At 39.7% G+C, this 23,500-nt stretch overlaps 1 protein-coding gene across 1 annotated transcript in view; it reads right to left on the reverse strand.

The window, feature by feature from the left end:
• Positions 1 to 22,404, reverse strand: part of LOC129740937 (thioester-containing protein 1 allele S3-like) — a 29,769-nt gene extending 7,365 nt beyond the window's left edge. Inside the window, exons 1-6 of the mRNA XM_055732590.1 lie at positions 22,290 to 22,404; positions 21,329 to 21,434; positions 5,662 to 5,860; positions 3,913 to 4,275; positions 3,527 to 3,851; positions 3,080 to 3,369 (exon numbers count right to left, since the gene is read on the reverse strand). Of these exons, the coding sequence (XP_055588565.1) occupies positions 3,080 to 3,369; positions 3,527 to 3,851; positions 3,913 to 4,275; positions 5,662 to 5,860; positions 21,329 to 21,417 (1,266 nt within the window). The 5' untranslated portion in view covers positions 21,418 to 21,434; positions 22,290 to 22,404. The remainder of the gene's footprint in view (positions 1 to 3,079; positions 3,370 to 3,526; positions 3,852 to 3,912; positions 4,276 to 5,661; positions 5,861 to 21,328; positions 21,435 to 22,289) is intronic.
• Positions 22,405 to 23,500: the final 1,096 nt, after the last annotated feature.

Here is a 23,500-nt window from a genome sequence, read left to right on the forward strand (position 1 = left end):
TTTTTCCTCTTAGATTTGTCAAAATAAAAAAAAAATACAGATGTTATCAGTTTATGAGAGAAAATTTGCACAAATTTGAAAAAGTGAAAAGAAACAACCTAAATCCTTTTAAATTGAAATTTTGTATGAATAATGCAAACGTTAGTGTTCATCGGGCCCTGTCCTGGCCTGTCTGGTGCGAGGCATATGATGGTTATACTTTTATGAGTTCTAAAAAAGTTCTTACTTTTATTGGCATGCATATGAAAATGAAATTAAAAAGGTGGATCTTTGAATTGCATTTTGATGCATTTTAGTCCATCCAGACTGATCACTGAATTATAAAAGTATTTATTTTAAAAATATTGTGGATTGTAAGAACAATATTTATACACCAACAGTGTTGTCAGACATGAAATCGCTTTAGAAATGATAGCTCAAATCGTTAACAATATTAATTCGAATCGCAATTCCTACCAAATAAGTAAACGATCGTAAAAATGGTTACTTAAAGTCGGTATAAATCGGATATGATAAAAAGTCCGCCATGTTTGCAAATTTGTTCTCCCGCGCGGGATTCAAGTGAAAAATAACCTGGTAATCTTCTCTGCAATAAGCAGTGCAACCAGATGGTTCATTCATTTGGGAACATTGTCCAATGAGAGAAGCAGAAAATATTGTCGCTGCTTAGGTCAGGCAAATGGAAAATTTGCTGCAGCATTTTTGTAGCATTTTTGCAACCTTTTTTACTTTTCGACTGAAAAATGAGCACTTTTTGAAATGATTTGTAATCGTTTATGATAAAAATTCGCGCCGTAACCAAACAAAATCAACAAAGCTGTTGTTTCATAGATGAGGAATGCTCAGTTTGGTGAAACTTGTAAACTTATCAATGCAAAACTCTCTCAATGACTCAAAAAAAGCTTTCAGAATGATCATTCTAATGAAACAAAATTCGATGCCTGCTCACTGGTCGATGATTTGATCAGATCAATTTGACATTGGAGCGTTTTTTTTGTTTTTTTCTTCTGTTTTCCACCCCTGGGTCGCTGCCAACGGTTCGCATGCATTGAGAGCAAAACTTGCGCTCTCTCGCATACTTTCAGGATGTTCAAATAAGGAATAACTTTCCATGACGAATAAGCAGAGAAAAATGAATACGACAATATTTTCTGACACATCGATAGAGAAGAATCTAAACTATGATTTTTCGCTTAAGAGTCATACTGAACTCGATAAGATATGCTTTTTATGGGTATGCTTTATCACAGCTCATGCGTTATTTTAAACACGCAAATCGTAATATGCTGAAAAAAGCATTTATTTTTCAAAACGGTCAATTTTCAGGTCAGTCATTGATCTATTCTGAATCTCTGAAATGGGGTTCGTCAGATTCGTAATATCACGACAATGGCGTGGTTGGTAGAATAAGCACAAAGAGCGCAGATTTTAAAGGCTGCTGCTGATTGATTGATTTGATTTGGCCTTCTGGTGGATAAATCCGGAATTGCCTTAGGAATCGCAGATTTTTAAGGCTGCTGCTGCTGATAGTTGTTTTAGCCTTCCGGTGAAAAAAGACGAATTGGCATGGGAAGCGCAGATTTTAAGGCTGCTGTGAATTGTTTGTGTTGATTTGGCCTTCCGGTGGATAAAGATGGATTGGCTTAGGAAGCACAGATTTTTAAGGCTGCTGCTGCTGATATTTTGTTATGAAAAAGTTGAATTGGCTTAGGATGCACAGATTTTAAAGGCTGATTTTTTGCTGCCGTGGATTGTTGTTTCTGATTTAGTCTTCCGGTGGAAAAAGACGAATTGGCTTAGGATGCGCAGATTTTAGAGGCTACTGCTGCGCATTGTTAGTCGTAATTTGGCGTTCAAGTGGATAAAGGTGAACAAGCTTAGGATGCGCAGATTTTAAGGCTGCTGCTGCTACTGATTGTTTGTTGTTTGTGATCAGGCAAATAAAAGATTTTATTGAGAATAGAGGTGAGAAGGAATGTACCGTAATCAGGGTTAAGATTGATCACTTTTTCCAATATTTTTCGATTAATTTTTCTGTTAAGTGGAAGGTGACATGTTTTTTTTTAATTTTAAAACCAGTACTGGACTCCAATGAATGTAAAACATGGTTGCAGCCATTTATAAGACTACTTTAAATTTGATTTAAAAATCGATTTCGTCTTTTTTTAGAATTTGATGCTTTGGGGTAACATTGATCAGTCCCTATTTTGACGGTTTAGCGAGTTTTCTTGATCATAAAGTATACAAAACACTTTCATAATATTTACAAATGCAAGGTTGATCAATTGCTAATGCAGTATCAAAAGATATAAAATTAATCATGAAACTCTACAAAATTGAACATAACACTTTCGGTGGCTTAACGATACCAAATTTGTAACTTTTGGTCCAGTGAATTCTGAGATATACAATGCTGAATTTCGGTGTTCCCAGAAAAACAACAACATCGCGGCCCTCGCATTATTCTCCTTTAATATTTCCCCTCAAACTTTACCATTTGCTAGGGTTTCTTGTGTGCATTTATCGAGCGCAAATTTGATATTGATAAGTGTGTTATAGTGTGCTTGCAGATGAAAATCATCTCTATCACGGGTGTTTTTATGGACAAATTCTATCGGAAGATAACGATTTTCTTTGATTCCCTGATTGTTAATATCACCTAAAAAGTGTCGACGAAAGTTACCATTTACGAGTCTGGTTGCATAAGAAAGACAGCATACTGTTGAAAAGCTTAGCCCTAGGCCATTCCTCATAGTAAGAGCATTATTTTAATATTGTAGAATTTATAACAAATTTGTGCAAATTAAAATGAGTTGATAAAACTTTTGCGACTGTTGTTTGTTAATTTTGGAAAATTTTTGGCTTAGTCAAATTCAGTCAAATTCTTAAGAAAAACAGCGTTTTCCTATTTCATCCGACGTTTCGGCGTAATGTATTTCGCCTTCTTCAGGGTTTTATAGGGCGTCATTACGCCGAAACGTCGGATGAAATAGGAAAACGCTGTTTTTCTTAAGAATTTGACTGAAAGCCAAAAATTTTCCAAAATTAAAATGAGTTTCCATACTAAAATAATGCTTACCTTAACAGTTAACAGGTTTGCGGCGCTCGGTGGATCCAGAGTTATTAAAGCCTTACCCCGCTTGTCAAGCTTCTTGGTTACTTCATTTTTTCTCTCGAAATCTTTACCCTCAAAATGCAGTTCAACATCGATTTGATTTCCATCTGATACCGGCTTCCCGAACCAATCTCGGACCAATACTTCGAAGGAATATGAAAACCCTGGCCGGATGAGGGGTTCATGTTTTTCCAGAGTAATGTCATACGGGAACTGGTAGACTCGAATGGGCTGTACGATATTTACTGTGCGATCTGCAAGAAATATTTTAAATTTAAAAAGTACGGGGTATGACAGAACGAGAGATGAGACACCGTCTTTACGAAGCAGTATTTCAACTTAAACAAGAAAGATCAACTTTGGAAAGAGGTGTCACATCGGCTTGGACTGGTTTGGTTGAGACGCGCTTACTGGTAAATGTTTCCATGACAGTTATATTGGCGTAAATATCTTTGTAGGTCATCTCATCGTCCAGCTCAAGTTCTTCATTTAAAGTGAACTCCACAGTGGTTGAACCTGTGATATCAGCTGTTGTTGTGTAGTCAGGTTTTTTACATTCTTCTTGCAAACACAGGTCAACTTTGGCTGTTCCGTCCACTGGTTTACCGAATGTATAAGTCGCTTCAATAGTAAGCTTTACATTCTTGTTTTCTATGAGTAATGTCTCTGGAGCATATGCTTTTAAATAAAACTTTGGTAAAATGTATTCCTTCACATGGATGATCTTTTCGGCGGTCTGTAAAAAGAGAGTTTTTTTTCTGTAATATTTATGATCTAGCGGTGTCCATTTTACTCACGTTTTCTCCAGCTTGTACTGATAGTTTCCATTTTCCAAGAGTTGGGTCTGACGCTATTTGTACTTCTGTCTCAAAAACACCGTTGTACAGCTGACCAAAGGGCCACCTTCTAATTGAATTTTCCTCTTCGTCATTCAGTTCCACTTGAATGTGCTTTAAATTTTTCACTGGTCTTGTTTCGCGGTCTACTACTATGACCCGCAACCGGATTTTATCACCCGGTTTGTATACAGGTTTGTCCATTTGTATCAATATTGTGTTTTGCTTGTTTCTGTACAGTAGCTCGATTGTTTCCTCGAAAAAGAAATCTTGTTTCAAGCTTTCTACTTTCAAGGAGTATTCTCCATCCGGTATGTCTCCAATCTGCGAAATGTAGGGGTGATTTTAAAATTACTGTCTAGAGTTTTTAAAATGCGAGAACGAAAAGTTAAGCAGTTCGTACAGAATCCGAAGGTGATGAGAAAAACTTTTTAAAGGGTGTCCACGATGAAATTGCCACACTATGAGATTGCTCTAACTTTTTAACCGTTGGGTAGAATTTAATGAAAATTTGGGTACATTTAGTTAATAGTGCATTGTTTACATCCTGCAAGCTCGTGCGTGATAAAACCTTGCGCATTCATCACGAGAACAAGGATCTCTCGCATCGTTCCATCGCTAAAACGTTGGGAATCGCGAATTCCATGGCGTCGCGAGTGATTAAGCGGTTCGAGGAACGACTGACCACCGATCAGAAGTCCAGAAGTGGAGGAAAAAGCATTACGTACAACACCAAAAATCGCAACCGCTTAGTTGGGGCCTTCAGCCGAAACCCAAACGCCTCCGTTCGGGATGTGGCTAAGAAGCTGCACCTAAGCCGAAATTTTGTGCAGAAGGCCAAAACTAAGGCTGGGCTTCGAACGTTCAAGGTACAAAAGGCTCCTAATCGCGACGAGAAGCAGAACAAGTCCGCCAAAACCTGTGCCAGGAAGATGTACCTAAACATTCTGACGAAAATTGATTGCTGCACCATGGAAGACAAAACATATGTGAAGGCCGACTTCGAACAGATCCCCGGCAACCTGTTTTTCACGGTCAAGGATAGGTTCAGCGTTCCGGAGTATGTCCGCACTCAGAAGATGTCCAAATTTGCGAATAAATTCCTGATTTGGCAAACCATCTGCCCGTGCGGGTAGCGGAGTGCACCTTTCGTGACCTAGGATACGATAAACGGACAGTTGTACATGAAAGAGTGCCTCCAGAAGCGGCTGCTTCTTCTCCTGAAGGCCCGCAACGTCCCAACAATCTTCCGGCCGGGTTTGGCCTCATGGCACTACCCGAAGAACGTACTGCAGTGGTATGCAGAAAATAAGGTCAATTTTGTGCCGAAAATGTTCAACCCTCTCAACACTCCGAAGCTCCGCCCCATCGAGAAGAACTGGGCGATTATAAAGCAGTACCTTCTTAAACGATCTGAGGTAGTGAAGACAGTCGAGGAACTGAAGAAAGTATGGGTTTACATGCAAAAAACGGTTGATTCAAAGGTTGTGCAGAATCTTATGGCCGGGACTAAGGCCAAGGTGCGGGCATTTGCGTATGGACTGTAAAAAAAAATACGAGTAAAATGGTAGAATGAAGTTTAATAGTTATTTTTCAATCCCTGAAAATTTGATGCATCGTGTACACCCTTTATTCTAAGATTTATTGTCAGATACCAGTGAAACTTGAGCTAGGAAATCTTGAACTCTTGTGGGTCTCCTGAAATCTTACCGTGAATTTGGCATTTTTTGCTTGCTTTCCTTGGACGAATAGGTTCACCCGTTGGCTGATGACGTTTTCGTCATCGGAACCGTCGCCGGCTCCACGAAGCTCCAGTTGCAGACGAACACTTTGTGATGGCATATAGTTGGTAACAGCAACCATTAGGTCCGTGTTGGGATATATGAATTGTGGCCCGATTACTGATATTCTGTAAAGATCAGAAAAATTGATTATGTTATGCTGTTTATAGTAGCAGTAAATGCCTACATAAAAGGTTCTTTGAATAAAAGTAATTAGAAATACCTCCTGTGTTCAGAATAGTTTTGAAGAGAAACTTGAAAATGTAGCTATTCTTCAAATGTACGCAACAATCATGGAATCAAAGCCTTGGGGGCTGAAATTGTTCCTTGGCCTGGCAGAAGGCCTTTTGCCAAATTTCAGCTCATTTTGTAGTAAATTCTAAGGGTCGCATTGTCCATCTCAAGGGCAGCTAAACCAAATTTTTATACTAAATCTTGGTTCATTTAGAAATGGGACAGTTACGAATTCTATATAAAATATCTCCACTGCTGGCGATCCGGAGCCAGCGTCTTCACTTGCTGCCAGAACAAGGTTCTCGTCAACTGTGCGGATTTCAGCGGCTAGACTACGCCGCCACGAGCTTCTGGAGCTGCCTTCGATGCTCATCTGGATTCCAGTCAAGCGCCTCTTTGCAAATTTCGTTTTCATCTCTTCACAGCGTGTGCCCAATCCATCTCCACTTACGTTTCCGAATCTCAATTTCTGGCGCCTTTTGATGACACCGGTGATGTAGTTCCACGTTTGACATCCAGTTGCCAGGCCACCAAGCGCGAATAATATTCCGCATGCAGCGATTCATAAATACTTGCAGTTTTCGCGTCGTCACCGCATATGTGCACCAATTTTCGCACCGCAATACGGATTTGACGATTGAGTTGAAGATTCGGCTTTTAGTTCGTGGAGAGAATTTTTCGGGTTTCGATGACTTTCTTTGTACCTACCACGAAATTGGAACGATATTGTGGAAACCACATAATGCCAAAGTGAATTATCATCACCTCATCGAAGTGTAGGTAAAGGAGAGGTCTGTTACCTTAGCGATGCATAACAACGATAGATAGCATTCATGCTTTGGTTCTTCATGTCGAGTTTGGCCCACACAATCACCCTCCTCTCAGAAAAAAATAATGGTAGAAAGCTATCAGCTGGTATCTTTTCGTCTTCAATCTGCCGGGAATATATTTTTTTCTTAATTGTTATATCATGCTGAACATTTTTATTCTTCTCTTTTTCCGTGATATTTCGATTGGCGCAAATATTTTCATATAGGTTCGTAGAAGATTTCGGCAGTACGTTTCTCACAAGCGCAATCGAGAGCAGTTAATCTGTCCCTGAACTTATAGAATTTTCTTGCACAGTTATTGAGGCTTATCGTTTACATTTCAAATTATGCTTTTTTCGGAAGCTATTAGCAAGCTGCCACTGGTGTTAGGGATAGCTTTCTTTTGTGGTTTATGCAGCAACTGTGACTTCCATTTTTATGAGCACAGCCATCTTGCTTTTCAGGAGTATTTTTTGATTCGTTACAGAGCATTTCAACTTTTGGCAAGTTTAATTCGCATGTTGTATAACATTGCTCGCTTAAAAATCGTTACTATATGCAGGCTCGCGTGCAAGCGAAATTGTCTATTTTAGTAGCAGCTCAGTTAACTCATTTGTAGCATTGTAACGCAGTACAATTATGCTTTTGTCCGCTTACAGCGCAACACGTTTAGCTTGTAACTATAAAGGAGTAACACATTAGGTCGGCTTCTAACCGTTGCAAATTAAGCTCGAGATGAACAGTTTGTTCCCAAGCGCATCACTTATCTTATAGATCGCATTTCGACGCAGTACTATCGGCTTTTTAGGTGTTTATACTTAGATCGAAACAAGTGCAACATTTCAGGCTCGCACTCAGGCAGAGCTTCCCTTTGCTCATCCAGTTCGCAATTCGGCGCAGCTTTTCTAGCTCGCAATTTAGAGCAGCCCATTCTTCTCACACGTGCAGCTCATCCAGCTCGCAGGCGCAGCTCATTAAGCTCGCAATTTGGCGCAGCATTCCAGCTCGCAATTTGGCGCAGCCCATTCGGCTCGCATGCGCAGCTCATTAAGCTCGCAATTTCAATCTCTATCAACCACAGCTTTCTGAACATGAACTCAAAAGCAGCATGTTTGTTCAGTTTAGTCAATACTGAAAAGATTATTTCTGAAATTTAAGAAATGATATTAAAATTTTTTCACTCAACTTGGCCAAAAACAGGCTCCTGGAAGGATCGCCAAATGTGGAAACCACATAATGCCAAATCACCTCATCGAAGTCTAGATAAAGGAGAGGTCTGTTACCTTAGCGATGCTTAACAACGATAGTGAGCTACAACGATAGATAGCATTCATGCTTTGGTTCTTCATGTCGAGTTTGGCCCACACAGATATCCTGTGTTGATTTCCATCGACTTGGTCTTTCCGACATTGATTTTGAGACCCGCTGCTTTGGAGCTTTCGGTGAGGTCGTCGAGTTTGCTCTGTATGTCTTGTTGTCTTTAGGCGAGCGAAACAATATCGTCAGGCAGGTCAAGGTCGTTCAGTTGCTCCATTATCGAAGGATTCCACGGCAACCCTCGGTTCGGTCCACAGCAGTGATTAAATTTTGCTGAGCATGAATTGATCAACCTTCTCTCGCTCACTGCTTTACTCGGAAGCAAAGGTTGCTTCGAGGCAGCGAAAACGACAAAACCGATGATGCATACGCTCTCAATATGGCCCGCCTTCAAGAAGCAGTATACATTCGAGGCAGCGAATCCAAAAAACCAAACGAATGGCTCTCACTCATCTCCTGTTACAACCTTGAGGGAACCGAATTCAAAAGGCAGAGCAAACCCGAGTCTCCTCGTTTGTGCCTGGATCGAATGCGTGAGGTTTTTCTGCTATTGCTATTACTGCACAGCAACCGCACGCAGGCAGCTAGTTTTTTCGTTTCTTTTTCCTCCTCCCTCTTTGCACTACACGTTGCGGGCCGTGCAACGCAATAAGTTCGGTTGTTTTTGTTGTTGCCTCAACCTTTGCGGCGAGGTTGAAGATGTTCTCCTCAACGACAGCTGTCGGCTGGAGTTATTCAAATTCAACAACGTAAATGACTATGTGTGCCTCGTCTTCTTCATGCATCATGTAGCAACCGAACGTTGAGAGAGTTCGTTCGGGGCAGCAAACGAATAGTGTCTCTCAGAGCAGATCCTCCTCATGGGGGGAGGTTTGAATGAATGTATATGTATCGTCTCCTGTATAGCTATGCGAGGCCTCAAAGTGTGTATTTTGAATGCCTCTGATGAGAAAATTGGTGAGGATTTCAATCACTGGTCCACAGTCAATCGATTCAGTTAAGATCTCATCCATCACGGTGAGAAACAGTAGCTGTGATAAGATACATCCTTGTCTCACTCCAGCAGTTACCGGGATTGGATCAGACAAGACATGCCTCGTACTGTGCTTCGATGAAATGGACTAGTTTCTCTGGGACACCTCGTCGTCTAAGAGCAGCCCAGATGTTTTCGTGGTTCAGTCGGTCAAATGCTTTTCCGAAATCAACAAACACCAGCAGAAGAGAGTCGTAGAATTCGTTGATTTTTTCCAGTATTATTCGTAGCGTTGTGATGTGGTCTACACATCGTCCGGATCGGAATCCAGCTGTTGCCGCCGGAGTGTAGCGTCGATTTTCTCCTGGATCCTGTTCAGGATCTTTTTGCAGAGTACTTTGAAAGTTGTACAGATCAAAAGTTATATCACGAAAGTTACTGCACTCTGTCAGGTCTCATTTCTTCGGGACCTTTACTAGGATACCCTGAATCCAGCTGGCCAGGAATGTTGCCGTATCCCAAATGTCAGCGAAAAGAAGGTGCAACATTTGTGCTGGAAGGGTCGGCTTTGAACATCTCAGCAGCAATGCAATCGATTCCAGGCGCTTTGTTGGACTTCATGGCTTTGATTGCCGCTTCTAATTCAGGCAGCGAGGGCGCTTCCGAGTTGACGCCATTAATGCGACTTACTGTTGGCGCTTCGAGTTGCAGGTTCTGTTGACCGTCGCTATTTGTGACTCGGAAGAGTTGTTCAAAATGCTCAGTCCATCACTTGAGCTGACCTGCTCGGTCTTTCAGCGGCATTCTTGCATTAGTCCATGCATCTCTATGGCGGCGAGAAATGTCATAAAGTAATCGGATATCTCCAATGGCGTCGGCTTTTCTCCCGCCGGCTAGGGAGTGATGAACGCAGTAATTAAAAGACGTCTGATGTGTTTGGTAGTCTGGTAACAACTAAAGTTTTATTTTCCTAACATGACATTCTTCGTTAGTGATCAAGGCTAACTTGGTTACTCTAACACCCTCGCTTAACCAAGTAATCCGAGCTTCATACGCAGGTACTGGAACGGTCCTCTGGTAAGGCCTTTAGTAAAGATGTCTGCTACTTGATCCTTCGAGGCAACATACACCGGCTTGATGATTCCATTCTGCACACACTCTCGGATGAAGTTGTATCGTATGTCAATGTGTTTCAACCGCTTGTGGTCTCGGGGCTCCTCAGCTACTCGGATACAAGATTGGTTATCTTCATATAATACGGTAGGAGTCTTCAAAACGATTCCAAGTTCCGTTAGTAGATTGCGGAGCCATACAGCTTCACAGGCAGCTTGGCTTATTGACACGTATTCTGCTTCTGTTGATGATAAGGCAATAGTGGTTTGCTTCTTGGTAGCCCAGGACACCGTTGATCCATAAATCTGGAATACGAAACCAGAAATCGATTTTCTGTCATCGTTGCTCCCCCAATCAGCATCGGCATATCCAATCAAGGGTTCCATCTCTTGCTGACGTTGATAGACCAAACCGATGTCCGAAGTGCCTTTCAGATACCTCAGAATTCGTCTCAGATGAGTCCAGTGAATTTCGGTTGGAGATGCTTGAAAACGACTGAAATAGTTCACAGCTGCACTGATGTCCGGCCTTGTTGAAACGGTTAGATAGGTCAGACAGCCAATGAGTTCCTTGTAGGGTTTCTTGGTCGTTTCAGCATTTTCATTGCGTCCTAATTTCAAGTTTGCTTCCATCGGAGTTGACACGGGGTTACATTCCAGCATTCCAAATCGCCTCAATAGATTGCTGATGTACTTCGGTTGACTGACTTTCATTTTTCCAGGTTCACGATCTATCTTCAGCCCAAGGAATTGCTTTGTTTCACCCATGTCTTTCATTTCAAATTTCTTTGACAATTTCATTTTCAATTTTTCCAGCTCAGCTACATCGTTGGATACCAATAGAATATCATCCACATAAAGGAGCAGATGGATGACATTCTTTCCAGCTTCAAACTTGTATAGGCAGCTGTCCAGTTTCGACCTCTCGAATCCAAGTTCGAGAACGTAGGAGTTGAAGGCTTCATTCCAGCTTCTAGGCGCCTGCTTCAATCCGTAAAGAGATTTCTTGAGACGGCACACCAAGTTCCGGTCACCAGAATCATATCCCTCCGGCTGGCTCATGAATATCTCTTCCTTCAATCGACCATTCAAGAACGCCGTCTTGACGTCCATTTGATGAATGAAGCAGTTCCGTTGTGTCGCAATTGCTAACAATATTCTCACCGTCGTAACTTTAGCAACAGGGACAAACGTCTCGTTGTAATCCAGATCCTTACGCTGCGAATAACCTCTCGCAACTAGTCGGGCCTTGTAACGTTCCACATCACCGTTGGCATCTCGCTTCACGCAGAAAACCCATTTGCTGTCGATAACATTTCTGTTCAGCGGCCTCGGCACCAATTCCCAAGTTTCATTCCGCCGTAAAGATTCTAATTCGCTCTCGATCGCCGTTTTCCAAAATTTCCAGTCCTCACGTTGTTTCAGGCCCTTGATAGTTTTCGGCAAATCTTCCACGAAACTTTCAGCATTCAGGGCGTACTCGACCAACGTTTCAGCATGGCACGACATATGGTAATCCTGGAACTTCTTCGGAGCACACGTTTTACGTTTCGGCCTTTCTGCTGTCACCGCTTCATTTGGCTGAGGATCCAATTCATCTTCTTCGACCAACGTATCGACGAAATTATTTTCAGGATCCACTTTCTCATCAGCAGGTTCTTCCAATTCAGTTGGCAACGGTACCTCCGTTACAGATTCTGTGGTTTCCTCTTCCGGATTCATCCATGCTCTAGACCTCGGCTTCTCATCAAACGTTACATCTCTTGAAACAAAGAGCTTCTTTTTCGTCGTGTTCCAAATGCGATAACCGTTAGTGGCGTAACCGATCATCACATTCTTCTCGGCCCTCGGATCAAGCTTATCTCGATGTTGCTTAGGAACGTGGGTATATGCAGTACAACCAAAGACCTTCAAGTTGTCCACATCCGGCTTCCTCTGGTACCACATTTCGTAGGGCGTTTTCATTTCTCGTAGTGCTGTCGTCGGACTTCGGTTTCCAAGGTAGGCAGCGGTCAACACAGCTTCACCCCACATCATTTTCGGCAATCCAGAGTCGAAAATCAGCGACCTCGATTTATCCAGCAGCGTCCTGTTCATCCGTTCTGCTACACCGTTTTGTTGTGGGGTGTAGGGAACGGTGAATTCGATTGAGATGCCTTCTTGACAACACATCTTCTGAAACTTGTTGCTAGCGTACTCACCGCCATTGTCACACCTCAACCTGGCAATTTTCGACCCAAAATAGGCCGTCACTTTCGCTCGGTACTCCAGGAATTTTTCAAAAACCTCGTCCTTCGCTTCCAACAGGTAAACCACCGTGAAGTGTGTGAAATCATCCACAAACGACACAAAATAACGTTTTCGGTTCCATGTACGTGGGTTGAATGGCCCACATACGTCCGTATGAACCAATTCCAACGGTCTTCTAGATTTCGGTTCTTCAACCTTGGTAAACGGTAATCGTGAAAATTTTCCAGCAACGCAAGCTTCACAAACGGTGTCCAGTTTCGCTTTGGATATCGTCTCCTTCGAAATGACCATCTCGTTGGACCACAGCTTCTGTAGATTCGCAACACCAAGGTGCCCAAATCGTCGATGCCACAAACCAATATTGTCTGCTTTGGCCAACATTGCATTCGAATTCGGTTGCGGCATGTAGATGTCCAGGTTGTACAACGATCGACCTCGCCTTCCGGTAGCAAACAAATTCCCGTTCTTCTCCATTTCGACCTTGCCATTGAAAAACGTCACCTTGAATCCTTCTTGCTCAACTCGTCGCACAGAAAATAAATTGCAACTGAGTTTCGGAACGTACAAAACCTCTTCCAGAACAGCTCTGTACCGTCTTTTGTTGACAACGGTTTCCGCTCGCACAGTACCAGCATAATCCGCTTCCATGCACTGACCGCTTTTGGCAACGATGATTCGAATCGGTTCCGATAACTTGTGCAGTTCTTCAAAATAGGCCTCGGAGTTTAGCATGTGGTTCGTCGCCCCCGAGTCTACATACCAGTCGATTTTCGATTCTGCTTCCTCTTTCTTGACAAGAAGCGCTTCTTCGCCACTCGCTGCCAGAAAAGTAATATCCGTTTCAACACCGACGTGAGCTTTGCCTCTCTGCTTCCGACCAGCGTCCTTCTTGAAAACTGAACGCTCTTTCCAGTCCGCAGATTTCTCCTTACAGTCAGCCCGCTTGTGTCCCGACTGACCACAGTTGTAGCATTTGAAGGTGAACTTTTTGCTTACAAATGCCGACACGGTTCCTCCAGATGCTTCGCCCATGTTCTTGTTGACTCGCCTAGTCTCCTCGTCCAATAAGCGTGTTCTAACGAATCCTAGGTTAAGCCTTGCGGGTTCCACAGTATCCAGGGCGGTCACCAATGCGTCGTAGGATGGAGGGAGAGTCAGCAGCAAATAACAAATTGCATCTTGTTCGTCGATTTTTGCTCCACTCGCCTTCAAATCTCGCAAAACCTTGTCGAATTCCAGTAGGTGGCTTTGGATCTCGACATCTTCATGTAGCTTCATCGTCAGCAGTTTCCGGCGGAGAAAAATTTGGCTGCCGAAACCTTTCCGTTGGAACGTGTTCTTCAGGGTGTCCCACATATCTTTTGCAGAACGCTTGTCCTTCACGTACTCAAGCTGGCTTTCGGCAATCCGATGAACAATCACCGATTTGCATTGACGATCTCGCTGCAACCTTTCAGCACGCTTCGCGGCCTTCGCAGTCCGTACTTCCGGTGTGTCCGTGGCCAAATCCCTTGCATAAGGTTCCTCACTTGCGCAACGTTCCACGCAGTCCATGAGACCCTTCTCTTCCAAAAGGATTTGCATCCGGAACAACCAATTGTCGATGTTGGTCCCATCGAAAAGCCATTTCTTGGAATCTTCGCTTTCCATCGTTATACCAGAACTCACAGGTCAGAGGCTGGGCCCATAACCTGATGAACGCAGTAATTAAAAGACGTCTGATGTGTTTGGTAGTCTGGTAACAACTAAAGTTTTATTTTCCTAACATGACATTCTTCGTTAGTGATCAAGGCTAACTTGGTTACTCTAACAGGGAGTTTGTCCAAGCTCTCTTGTCTCGTCTACCAGCTCGTTTAACTGCCATTTCCGGCTCCGCATATCGTAAGCAGGTGGCTGCTTTGATCCGGTATATGTCTGCTGAATTCCGACTTTCGCCTTCCTCCGATCATCGACCATCCTCCAAGTTTCATCCGACATCCGTTCACTTCTTCAGAGATGAATGAACTTTTAAGTTTAAAGTTTCTCTAATCAAACAAACAATCAATCAATCCATCCATTCACTTCTTCTTCCACAACTTTATCGAGAGTACCATATGGCTCGTCGTGACAAAGGAATTCTTGATTTTACACCACTGTTCTTCGACTGTTCCGTCTGTTGGCAATTTCGAGGCTCGGGACTCTAGCGTTTCAACCAGAGATGCCAATGTGCCTGATTTTTCAGACATTGCCTGATTTTTCGAGGCTCTGCCTGACAACCTGATAAGCCATTGAATTTGCCTGGTTTTTGAAAATATGCCTGATTTTGCCTGAGTTTTGCGAATGTGATGAAAGATAGGTAGTATGGAACTGGATTAGGTACCTTTGCTGAAGTGAAAAAGTGGAAATGCGGCTGAATCAAAGCAATCGAAAGATTCCCTTGTATTCTTATTGTAAAAAAAGGGAATCAAAGGGATTCTTTCGATCGCTTTGATTCAAAAGTATTATTCAACCAAGTAGGCCCACAACACATATTGGAGAGAAAATGAAGATCAGTGACCAAAAAAAAAGGTCTTCACTTTTAGCGAAATTTCCGTTGCTTTATCGTAGCCTGATTTTGCCTGATTTTTATTTCACCAGTTCCCTGATTCCCTGAACGTATGCTCTTTTCACCTCTGACATCAGACTTTCTCCTCGCGCCGCTGAACACGCGCAACTCTCAGTCGTACCTCGCCAAGGACGAGATGATGGTCAGATGCAATGTCTGCGCTTCGTTTGTTACGGACATCAAGAAGGCTCCTTCTCCATTTTCGGCTGATGCAGCTGTGATCAATTTGATTTTCTGTTCGGCCATCTCGGGATACCCAAGTGACCTTATGTGCTGGTCGATGGGGGAAAAGCGATCCACCGATCACCATGTTTGTTGTTGCCACAATATTCGCCCGTTTTCGCTCATCTGTCCTAGGCCATGGCGCCCTATGATGCGCTCAAAATCCTGATTGTCGGAGACAATCATTGCGTTGAAGTCGCCCAAATGAAAATTCATGCTTGTATACAAACATAAAAGATTCCATAGTGAATCAAAGCAATCGAAAGATTCTCTTAACCTTCCTTTGCGATTAAAAAAAAGGGACAAATTGTCCCGGACAACTACTATTTTGGCTGTTTCTTTAAAACTACTAAATAATTTAAAACAGATTTTCATAAATTATACCATTTTGGAATCGGCTACATGTTTGCTATCTATTTATGAAGAACAAAAATTATTATAATTTTGTTGATGTCTGAAAATTGAGCCAAAAGACAAGATGGTCGAAAAAAGATGGCGTTTTTGAACGAAGATAGTGACCATCCCGGTTTTGAATAATTAAATTTCACTATGTCAGTTGAGTTTTGGCTGATTTAAAGATTCAATTGAAGTTTGTGGTTTCTGATGTCATGTGGCATAAATGAAAATATAAGAAAAATTAAAAAAAATCATTGATTTTCTTCTTGAAAATCATTGTTATTTAACCTAATAATTACCTTATATTTATAACATTGGTCTGATGTATTATTTACTCTATTAAAACATAAAAACAATGGAAACTTACTAAATTTTAATTTTTTGGTGGTGTTTTTATCACATTAAAACCACGAAAAACATACAACGAGAGATTTCTGAAAATCGCTTAGCCGTATTTCAACATGAAATGTGCAGATTTCAAATTCTTCAGTCAATTGAAGTGTCGTATATAGTATTTCTCAAAATATTATTTATAAAATAAATTTGGACTCGGTAGGCTGTGACCGTCGATGACGGAAGTGTTTTGTTTTCGTGGAAAAAATTTCATGTGCTCTCAAACCCTTATTTCAAAACTTTATTTGTCCTGTCTTTCTGGAATGCGGTCGGCAAATCATACTTATCGAGAATTAAAACTTTCGAAGTCATCTATTCATGTTTGGTATCCGGAAAACGTTAAAGCTAAGTATTCTCATTTATTTTTAATAATCAGTTAGTAGAAACTGTAAATTAACCTTAAATTCTATAATGTTTTCAATGCGGAAAGCTATTCACAAATATTTTTGTCAAATTAAAAATGTAACAAAAAAACATTTCGATATTTTGATAAAATAATTTTCAATGTTTTCAAACCAATCGTTATTTAAATTATATTTTCAACAAAATTGGTTCTTTTCAATGTTTGGATTGACTTATTAAATAACTTCATTTGGATTTCTACATTGCTCTTAAATTTTTCCTTATTCAAATGTTCAAAATTTTGAAGACTCATCAATAATCATTTTCGTCATGATAAAATCATAAACAGGGAACACGTTAAATCCTAATGTTTCTGACCAAATGCGGAAAGTCGTTACCTGAATTTCAAAATTCAAATGAAATGGTTTAAAATAATCAACATTTAATGTTTTTATATGTGATCACATTCTCTCCATTTCTCTTGAAAAAGTGGTAAAACCACGTAAAACGTTCTATTTGGACTTGTTTTCTTCAATATGGTTCTATTCTTTAGTTATTACAATTTTTTTTCGGAATTTTTTTTCCAAAATATTTCAACTTTTACATTTTTATTGGTTTTTTAAATTCCTACAAAAATATGATTTAGAACACCAGTTCGAATATCATTTCGAACTTTCCATATAATTGAGCAACAACTATTAGAGATATGAAAATGGAAATCAAGTTGATAGATTGACTTCTAATGTGTTTTAGTCATTATCACCTTTCAAAAATGTTGTTTCTTACATCGTTAAAATGTTTTAATAAATATAAATTATATTTCAGGAGAAAAAACTATCAGCATAACACTAGTCAAAAGTGTTTCCTTATTACTTCCTTTCCCCCACATTCCCTACAAGTTTTTTTTTTTGCAAGGATGCAGAGGTGACCTCGGTCCTTAAGCACAAAGTTGTTCTTTTATCCCTTTCTCATTTTTTCTATCCTATCAATTGACTACTAGGACGTGGCCGGCGCCGTTATTGATGTTTAAAGAGAGAGCATCAGTTTTGTGCATTGTGAATGTGTAGCCAATCCCAGGTTCCGTTCATTTGACCTCTGAGCAAAATTGATGGCCTCGGTCAATCACGGAGTAGCAACCATTGGCGATGTGGAACTTGTTCTACTGAGCCACGCCTGCGAACTTGGAATCCGAATTGTATTGACTTGTATTTAAACCAAATTAAGAAATCAATCACAGAGTATACTAGAATACTTATAAATTCTTCATCCAGACATCTTAAGGAGCATTTCGGGTTCAATGATTCAAGGTGGATGTGAGTAGTCAATCAAGCTAAGCTAAGCTAAGCTAAATATTATTTATAAAATAAATTTATAATTATAGAGTAATTGTGCTCAGGGTAACAAAAAGTGTAAAGTAAAAGTCCGTATACCGCAGACTCGGTCCCTATTCCTTAATATATTGAAATTCTTAATACTAGAAATGGGTCACCCATCAGTCTTTTCATTATAAATTCATCACTATCGGTTGGAAATGAATGTAATTGAACAGAACGGCAATTTTTTTTCATCACTTCAAATTTTTCTCGATACTTTTAAAAATATAGCTATAAAATCATTGAAAAAAAAATTGTTTACGAACTTTTGAAATAGCCAGCTGTGGTCTGAAAACCAAGCTCTTTTATTATTTCAATATGAGCGCTCAACCTACCAAAATTCATATCAATTAGAAGTTTTTCAATATGACTTCAACAAAATCTTATCTTTGATGTAAAACACCAATTTTTTTTTTTGGAAATTTTAGCTTTAAGGTCAGTTTTCTGAAGACCACAAAAATCAAAACTAAAATTTAAAAAAACACTGATAGCAGACACTTGGAAAATTTCAAAATGGTATAGTTTATGAAAATCTGTTTAGCAGTTTTGATTTAATTACCAAAACAATAATTCGGATCTAGGTTTTTGGAAAAGTCAGAAAATCTCATGTATCTGCATGTAGCTTCAATTGTTACTGAGACATCGCTTCGAGAAAGTACAGTTCGGGTCATAGGAACCTTAACCGCAAAGGAAGGTTAAATTCAACTGCGGTCCGTGGGTAAATTAAAAAGTATCTTTGGATTGTATTGATTCAATAGAATTATTCAACCGAGTAGACTTACAACACATATAAAAGATTCCATAGTATTTGTACATATTTATTTTAGAGCATCTGTATTCGTGTTCCTTGGGTCTAATTTATACAAGAATTGAACCAAAGAAATTATGTCCGATCCAATGAAAAAACTGGCAACTGCACTCGTGTTCCATTAACTGTCAAACGGTTTAGAACTGCGTCAAATTGGATCCAAATCTCATCAGTTTTGGATCAATCCTTATACCAGCTCTAAAAAAAGTTGAGTTGAAACTGGTATAATGGATCACCAGTGCGGTTGCTCGGGTCCGAATTTGGGTCTAAACCGGCTGTTTGGACCACGGATACAGGTGCTCTTAGGATTCAAATAATTTTTTTGGAAAAAAGTCTTCATAGCTTCAAAATAAATATTAATTAAAAACCAAATTACGTGTCAAACTGCTTTGTTGCGAATCGCCATTCGCCTCAATCAAACAAATATTGTGCTTGAATTTTTTTTATAAATGTCGTTGGTGAACTGACAGCAGAACACACACTTTTGACTTAAAAATATAGTACAAACATCGTTTTTCTTCGATGTTTTAAATCATAATCAAAAGCCGCAAGAAGTAGTTGCTACTGTGAGGAAAAAGTAGGCTTCCTGGCTAATGAATAAACCCCAAGATCTGTTCCGAATTCCTCAAGTGAAAATGTGTTTATATGAGAAGAGGATGGTGGTGCTGCTAATGAAAAGTTTGCTGCTCAGCAATCGATATCAGTGCAGTGGTTGTTTTAGAAAAGTGATGGCCGTGTCATGTTGATGTGGGAAAAAATTGTTTTGTGCTTGGGCGATCGCTATAGAAACCTCGGTATGCTGCGACCAGGAAAATGGTTAGCACTGATTTCTGGGCCGCTTTAAAATTTACGAATCCTCTTATGCTATAAAGATAAGTATCCATTCATTACAGCAATTCAAGTATCCTTAAACTGCAAGATATTGCTACCATCTGCGACTTGAACTGTAAAAGTGTGGTTTACTGAAAAAAAGCCAAAGCTTTTGAATCAAAACTTGTTTATTCTAATTCAAAATTATCCCAGAATATTTGTTTCATCATTTCACGTCATGTTAATGATGAAATTAAGCCGTTTTATAGAGATTATAGTTCAAATGTCAAACTACTTGGTGCTAAAAGCAAATCTCTAAAAAATCCTTTTAAAACCTTTAGAATACTAGAAAACGCCTAAAAATATAGTTATCTATTCAAATACTTTGAAGAAGCATCCACTTTTAATCAGTTATTTTAAGAAATAATCTTGATTTTTGTAGAAAAACATTAGTGGTACTATTAAAAAAAGTAGAAGAAAATATTGATGGTTTTCAATCATTCATATTTTAACAAGCCGAACACATAGTGATACTGTTCTTGATCCGCTCACTGTAGTTTCACTCTATATTTAGAGGAGTGTGGGGTATCATGGGCCACTTTTTTCTTTGCTTCATAACTTCTTTATTCTGAAAGAAAAAAAGAAAAAAAAAATGGAAAGGTTTCCTACATTTTAAAGGTATCATTAGGCATTTTTTTTAAATAATAAATTTAACTTTCCCGAGTTCTGTCTGTTTTATAAAAAGTTTTTTTAACTTGTAGGGAATTGTGAGCCACCAAATCCAAATTGACTAGATAACGCGCAAAATTTATGAGTTGACCCAAAACTGCAATTCCATGATTCATTTAGATATTTTAAAGGAATTTCAGATGAGGAACTAAAAAATAGGGTTGAATGTGGTCGAATAATTCCTAAAACCTGGCTCGCGAACGTTTTGCCAAATTCTTTATATAGGATGGACAAAATATTTTTCATAACTCATTTGGCATAAGAAAACTTTCTAGATAGGAAATACGTATTCTAAGTTCTGAATGTGTATAAAAACATAAAAATATAGGTGACACAAGATATTCCACAAAATGTGGCCCTCGATTCCCCACAAGTTATGATTTGCAAGTTGGTTGCGTTTGTGTGATTTATTGATGTTTCATCAAAAATTCCCTTTCCACATGAGAGAACATGACAGATCTAAGTTCATTAGCGTCTAAGCATGTTTTTGTTATGAACTTTAAGCTTGATAAATAAAAAAAACATGTGATGCATATTTAAGTCGACAACATATAGAAAAATATGCTTACGCAAAGCGGCGCCGAAGGCAATTGGATTGAGATTTTTATCTCAACACACACCTGAGATATTCAGAGTGGCCCACGTTTCCCCAATCTCCCCTATTGTTTGCGTTCTTTGATTTGTAACATTATGATTCCATTTCATAATTTATGAAAAAGGATAAAGTAAGTGTTTTACACCTATTAAACATTTTTAACCAGAGTTTAAACCTTTGATCGGCTCGAATGTTAGCTTTATTATAAATCAAATTTTCTGGGAGTTACAAGCTCTTCTGGAGTGTCAAAACAGGCCCCAAGAAACGTTCAATCGGTGCGTTCACTTTTTGATATACAAATAAATTCCGTTATCATCATTTTTTTCACATCTCGGCATGATTGTACTATGCAATTGCATACTGCTCATATTGAAGTCAGAATATGTCTACACTTCAAAATGACGGCGGCACCCGGATCAAATTAAAAACATTTCTTCAATGAGCGCTTTCTTCCATTTGTTGTGATCCTTTCCTTGATATGATTAAGTCAAGACAGACACAACGGAAAGACCGTTCTCATTGAGTCTTCTGATAGCTCAACGCGGGGATTCCTTCGACTGCGGGGAATTCCCCATCGTTCGCAATCTTTTTTCGATTGATTCAACTCACACAGTCGCGGAACGCGGGTAGAAAAACATTTGAAACTGACCCTTGACTTTGGCAGCGAACCACCAACAGGCCACAGCTAAGCATCACTAATGGCAGAATCCACATGTTCTGCGGTCTCGAACGCAACATTCTTGTGTTCTCCAGTATAGGGGAAAAGTTCATATAACGCCCCATGTGGCTAATACGCGCCACTGTTGTTTTGAAGAATCTGAAACATTTTAAGCCTGCAAAATATTACCAATTTGTTTTAAATGCTGTGATTGGTCATGGCAAGTATGAATTTTTCCTTAAAATGCCCCTGTGTCGTGATAATTTCACAATTTAGGTTTTTCTTCATTTCGATCTAAATTTTAAAACACTTTTAATAAGGTGTCACCAAGCAGAGAAAAACGAATAAGACAATATTTTCTGACACATCGATAGAGGAGAATCTAAATGATGATTTTATACAAAAAAATCATACTGAACTCGCTAAGGTATGCTTTTCATGGGTATGTTCTATCACGGCCCATGCGCTCTTTATAACGCGCCAATCGTAGTAGGCTGAAAATAGCATTAATTTTTCAAAAAGGCCAATTTTCATTGAAAATGAACAAAAAGTCTAAAACCATATTTTGAGCGTTAATTTAGCCCAAAAAATCTATTTTCCAATTTTTGTTAAATTTCTATTAGTCCATTTTGATTTTCTTTTCAGTCAAAGTGTCTGTAAGTATTGGTGTGTTTTCGGTCTTCGGCTGCTCTCGGGTGTGTTCGGCTGCTAGGCGCGTATTGAATACACAGCGGCGCGTATTCGCAACACAGTTTTGTTCTGTGGCTTTGAATATGGTTTTTAAAAATCATGTTTTTGAAGAAACTATAGCAATTTGAGTAACGAAAATCCATAGGCATTTGTAGAAAACACTTTTATTCAACGATTCCACCCATTTTTAGCACAATTTGTATGTGGAATACATAGAAAATAAGCGATTCGCTTAGGTGGCGCATAATAGAGCATGTTCCCCTACGCCTCACTTCACTTCCTCCCGATACGCAAGATCAACGTATATCACTAACTCAACCTTTGGCGTGTTTTTCCTCCGAATTCGCGTTCGTTCCTACCGACAGTCGATTCTCAACTGACTGAAGCTCAGCATCCCAAGAGTCATATAAGCTATTCATTAGCGGGGTATCCTTATCATAGATGTTGCCATTCGGGTTTTAATTCGCTTCAATACGAATTTCATGTCGCTTGTTACACAAATATTGGTGATTAAATTTTGATTTTTTTTTTTCAATTTTCTTCATTTAGACAGGATTTGAAAAATTGCGATCATTCGGTCTGCATCAGTTATTTATGAAATGGTGGTTGAAAATGCTAATACCTAGTATTTTAACAAACATGTGTTGTTATTTTTGTTAAGTAAAGTGTTGTTAAGTAAAATTTTTGAAAACGTGTGTAAGCTTATTACTAATTATTGCCGACTTTCAGTGTGCTCCAATTAAAACCATGCAATTAGAAGATTTTTTTTTTGAAAAACGGCCGTTTTGCCTCATGATCTTAATCGGATTCTGATTGGAAGCGGGGATTTTTTTGTTCTGAGCCTTGATTACATTTTGATGGCATGGCCGAAGGCAGCGAGTGAAAGAAGCCGTTCATCATCAAAACTGTTATAAACTTTCGTATATGGTAACCCAGGGTGAGGGTACATAAACGTTACGAAAACGAGTTACGAAAAAGAAAATAAAAATAATTTTTTTATCAACATTTTTAGTGAATTTTATTGTATGAAAAAATTGTCAAGAAGACTTAGCCCTCGCACGAAGTGAAATCTGCACACAACGCTCATTAGATCGGTTGTCCTCTAAGGGCACGAGCCGTGGATATTGCTCGAGGAGAACCTGCACACACTCGAAGGTTTCGAGCGACGAGTGTTAAGAATTATCTTTTGCGGCGTGCAGGAGAACGAAGTGTGGAGGCGAAGGATGAGCCACGAGCTCGGGCGACTTCACGGCGAATCCAGCATCCAGAAGGCTGTCCGAATACGCTTGATAGATACAGCGTACATATTCACCCTTATTCTTGTTTTCGATCGAATGGCATTCGTTCGAAAGTTTTGCAATTTTGCATTCTTGTTTTCGTTCGAACGAATGAGAACCGTTCGACGTTTCGAACATCGTTCGTACGAACAAAAAACTGCATTCTCGTTTTCGAACGAAAGTATTTTTTCTTTGG

The sequence above is a fragment of the Uranotaenia lowii genome, chromosome 2 (genome assembly GCF_029784155.1).
Source record: "Uranotaenia lowii strain MFRU-FL chromosome 2, ASM2978415v1, whole genome shotgun sequence".
Lineage (NCBI taxonomy): Eukaryota > Metazoa > Arthropoda > Insecta > Diptera > Culicidae > Uranotaenia > Uranotaenia lowii.